Genomic DNA, 921 nt, shown 5'->3' with positions numbered 1-921 from the left:
CAAGGTTTCACCGGGCACCGCAGGCCCCAGGCAAGGTCCAGGTCGGGGGGGGGGGGCCCTTCCTGGGTGTTCAGGACGCAGGACAGGGCGCCCGGCTGCATGTGTCCTCAACGCTGAGCTGCAGATGGCGCTGCTGGGGCGGAGCCAGGTCGAGCCCCACGCCCTCTTTCCTGTCTGGCAGGGAGGCCCAGCTGAGGCACCAGTCCTCCACCGTGGAACTGGAGGAGCGCGGGCAGAAGCGGGTGGGCTTCGGCAATGACTGGGAGAGGACGGAGATCGGCTTCCTGCAGACCCACCGGCTGCTGCGCCAGAGATGCGACCGGAAGGCGCTGAGGCAGCAGGTGAGGGGGTGGGCAGGGGAGCCCCGGGCCTCCACCGGGACCAGTGGGCACTGCCATCCTCGCCCTCACCCTTGCTCAGGGGGCAGCTGGAGGGCCCGGAGAGGTTCTGATCTGGGACTTGAACCTGCTACACCTCCTGGGGCACTCCACCTCCAGCTATGTGGCTTCGGGCAGGCCCTTGCGCTAGGAGATCGGGGTCACTGCCCCTGGGCCCCTGGCCCCTGCCCTGGAGAAGGACTCACTGCCCTGAGCCTCAGTTTCCTCATATGTAAGACCGATGTGGTTGTAACAACTCTCAGCATTGAGTTGGGGGGATTAAACGACGCGGGGTTTGCAAATCCACCTTCCCAGTGCCCAGAAGACCCTGGAGACACGGGAGACTCTCAGGAAATGCCGTCCCTGACAGGGGCCCAGCTCTGAAGCCAGTCCCCACGCCCTCCCCAGGTAGCACCTGCAAAGGCCCATGTTTTCCATGTGACGCTCACTGCGGTCCACGGGGCAGAATATTATTGTCATCCTGATCTACAGCCCAGGCCGCTGAGGACCCGTGGGCCCTCAGCTAGCCAGTGGCGGGGGGACC

The 921-nt window shown here is 65.4% G+C and overlaps 1 protein-coding gene across 1 annotated transcript in view; it reads left to right on the top strand.

Moving 5' to 3' along the window:
* The window catches only part of MYOM3 (myomesin 3), a 76,031-nt gene that overhangs the window by 3,432 nt on the left and 71,678 nt on the right, over positions 1-921 (top strand). The window contains exon 4 of the mRNA XM_006159470.2: positions 182-341. Coding sequence (XP_006159532.1) covers positions 182-341 — 160 coding nt within the window. The remainder of the gene's footprint in view (positions 1-181; positions 342-921) is intronic.

The sequence above is a fragment of the Tupaia chinensis genome, unplaced genomic scaffold (genome assembly GCF_000334495.1).
Source record: "Tupaia chinensis unplaced genomic scaffold, TupChi_1.0 Scaffold000628_1, whole genome shotgun sequence".
NCBI classification, from domain to species: Eukaryota; Metazoa; Chordata; class Mammalia; order Scandentia; family Tupaiidae; genus Tupaia; species Tupaia belangeri.
Note: the sequence above shows the minus strand (reverse complement) of the source record. Positions and strands in the feature narration are given on the sequence as shown.